This window comes from Glycine max, chromosome 5, assembly GCF_000004515.6.
Source record: "Glycine max cultivar Williams 82 chromosome 5, Glycine_max_v4.0, whole genome shotgun sequence".
Classification (NCBI taxonomy): domain Eukaryota; kingdom Viridiplantae; phylum Streptophyta; class Magnoliopsida; order Fabales; family Fabaceae; genus Glycine; species Glycine max.
The window spans coordinates 29,147,627-29,150,631 of NC_038241.2; the positions used below are offsets into that span (position 1 = coordinate 29,147,627).

The 3,005-nt window shown below is 33.2% G+C and overlaps 1 protein-coding gene across 1 annotated transcript; it reads right to left on the reverse strand.

The window, feature by feature from the left end:
• Positions 1-284: 284 nt before the first annotated feature.
• On the reverse strand, positions 285-2,594 carry LOC100785470 (probable xyloglucan endotransglucosylase/hydrolase protein 6). The gene is made up of 4 exons (XM_003524656.5): positions 2,345-2,594; positions 2,044-2,144; positions 1,749-1,945; positions 285-1,001 (listed from the first exon to the last, which is right to left on the reverse strand). The coding sequence occupies exons 1-4, from the start codon at positions 2,529-2,531 to the stop codon at positions 611-613; spliced, it is 876 nt and encodes a 291-aa protein (XP_003524704.1). The 5' UTR covers positions 2,532-2,594; the 3' UTR covers positions 285-610.
• Positions 2,595-3,005: the final 411 nt, after the last annotated feature.

A 3,005-nucleotide genomic window follows, 5' to 3' on the forward strand; every position in this document is an offset into this window, starting at 1 on the left:
TGAAGATAAATTTAAACTCTAAATCATTTTATTAAGAGACATAAATAGTTATTATTAGTGTTAATAAGTGTTGCTTGAATGGATCATGTGACCCCGAAGTATTGACGTGACGTCAATAAATTAAAAAAAAAAAGGCGACAAATCAAGGAGCCAAGACCAGCTTGGAGCATGTTAATGTAATCTTGTAGACCCACCAATTTTCCTTGTCATTTTTCTTATCCAGAAACAGAGGAAGACTTTATTCCACATAAATTGAGATTCACCGTATAATAATACATAAAAAATAGCAATAAATTTCATTTCATTTCATCAGAATAATGGGTACAATTACAAAGCTTTCTTATATCACAACCAATATACGCGCACTAAAATACAAAGAAAGAGGGCCACAAGAGGTTTATTTTAACTCAAACAACCTATGCCCCGTCTGATTCAAACACAGGCTTCGTCCAACGTACGAGCTCGGACCCATGGAATAATTCGTTATATGCACAATGTGTACATAACACAACAAAAACAAATTAACAGTGTAAGAAACAAAATAACAAACATGTACTACGTATTAGTGAGGCATGCATGAATGTTGTGAACCACTGAAAATTTAATTAAATTAAATGCCAGCAAGGCACTCTGGTGGGGTCACTGGGAACCTTGACTTATCCTTACAATAGTCATAGATAACATGGTTCAGACGAACCCACCTGTACCTTCTTGCTTCAATGGAGTTAAGGGCTTGGTATGCTGCCCCTTCCCACCAGTTACTTGGGTTGGAGGCACAGTTTGCAGGTCCTGGCACTGCACATCCTTCAATGTTGAAGTCCTTGTAGTAAGCGTAGAATGGTGCTTTGCTCCAATCTATTTTCTCCAATCCACCCCTTGTGGCCCAGTTATCTGCTTCCCACAATGTCGAATACACTCCCATTGCCTGCATCTTTGGGTATGGAATCCCCCGAGCCTCGTTGTTTTTGTATACTCTGATTGGAAAATCATCCACGTAGAATCTGCAAGAATTAGGAAAAATTCAAGTCTCATCAACTACAATAATACTAAGATAGAATAAATTAATAATAAATAAGGATCACCATTTATCTTATAAAATTGAGTTAGACTCAATCACATCTACATGCTATAAATAAATTTTAGGCTATCATTTCATCCTAACGATTGTGTATGCAAAGTTTGTTACGTTTGACTAATTAATTAAAATTTTATGTTGGGAATTTGATATTTGATTGGTCGATTAATTTTAAATTTACATTAAATTTTACATTCAAACAGATAAATACCTATTTGTATTGAATAAATATTTAATAAAAAATTATAATATGTTTTACCTCCTTAATAAATATTTAAATTTTGTATTTTTTGATAATTTATTTTTGCATTGAGTTTTTACTAAAACAATAAATTTATTTTTCTTACTTAACATTTTTTTAATCCATGATAAATTAGTAATTTTTATATTTACTCTCTGATAAATTTTATTTATTTATTTATTTATTATTAGTTGAGACTAAAACAAAATTTGTTAACTTACAGAAAATAAATACAAAATTCAATAATTTATCAAAAGATTAAAACAAAATATTAAAAAAAATTATTATTTTATTAAAGATTCAATACAAAATATAAAATTATTAAAAAATAAATACAAAAATTAATTTTTTATTAGAGATAAAAAATATATTTAAATTTGAATAAAATTGTTTATGATTTATTCATAAGTGCACGTGTGTTTAATTACTTACACAATATGGTGATGGTTCCAGAGAATTGAATAGGTGTGGAAGTCTGCAGCAGGGTCAAACCAGAGGTTGACCCTCTGTTCTCTGTCACCCTTTCCATGAGCGTAGATGTTTGTTTGAACTGTGTAAGGTTGCCCAGTACGGTTGCCCAAGAACTCGAAATCAAGCTCGTCGCGAACGTAGTTCGTGTCAGAGTTCAACTACCACAAAACCAACATATATTATTACTTATAAGTCTTCCACTCTGAGAAAAATTTCAAACAAATTTAATGATTGTGGTAAGAAAATTTAAACTTACATAAAATGCAGTGACCGTGCCAGCAGAGTCTCCGGGGACGAGTTTGATCTTCATGCTAACACGCCCGAACATGTACTTCACCTTGGAAGCAAATCCACATCCTGTAACACAAGTGTTCCGAGGTAAATCTTCATTTTACTTACAAAGTCGACATTGTTTCTACCAAGTAATATCGATTCGCAATGATGTTTCTTTTGGACCATGTGACCATATATATAAGTTTTTCAATACATATTGTAATATTAAGGAATCTAAAAAAACATAGGAGTAGTTTTGGACATGTTATGTTGTTAATTGTTACCAGAGCTTTGGTCAAGTCTGAGTTGGATTGCCCTGCCTTGATCAAGTTGCTTGATGTGGGAGTCAGACCACGTGACATGAAAGTCTTGCAGAAAAGTGGCTGGTCGACCCAGAGCAGACACACCAAAGAGAAGAACACAAAGGAAAAAGAAGACACCAGAATTTCTAATTTGGTAAGACATTGCCATGGATATAGTGAACTAAAGAAATTTTTTGTTGTGAAATGGAAGCTTAGGGGAGAGTCTTATTTATATGAGTTGTTGTTGTTTGTGTTTTGAGAGTGGCATTGAATTGAAATATTGTGTCAAACCAAAACGGGCCTTAGCTTTCCATACAGCTAATGGATTGCCGTCATTAGGGCCTACCCAACAGTTTGTATTCTTGTTTGCCGCCTTTAATCCTCTGCTGCCTAAATCACTTTCTCAACGTGTGCATCCTTTATAGTTTTGTGTGTGTGATAAATAGAATAAAGAACACCATTTATGTGTGGATGGTACAAATTGCTAAACGCATTCAATTGTTTTCTATCTTCATGTACTTACCCGAGCTTCGAGTTTATCTTGGTTTGGATTTAAGGTTCTGAAAAACTTCACCTCTAAACTTCCAGATTTGAAGGATATTAGAAACTAGAAATGAAGCATGGAGATATTTTAAAGAGCTAA

Excerpts from the sequence above, each read along its gene's own strand:
- LOC100785470 (XM_003524656.5), bottom strand. The coding sequence starts at position 2,531 with ATGGCAATGTCTTACCAAATTAGAAATTCTGGTGTCTTCTTTTTCCTT. Across the intron at positions 2,145-2,344 it reads CAGACTTGACCAAAGCTCTG|GATGTGGATTTGCTTCCAAG; the intron begins GTAACAATTAAC and ends CTTGTGTTACAG. Across the intron at positions 1,946-2,043 it reads GCACGGTCACTGCATTTTAT|TTGAACTCTGACACGAACTA; the intron begins GTAAGTTTAAAT and ends GTTTTGTGGTAG.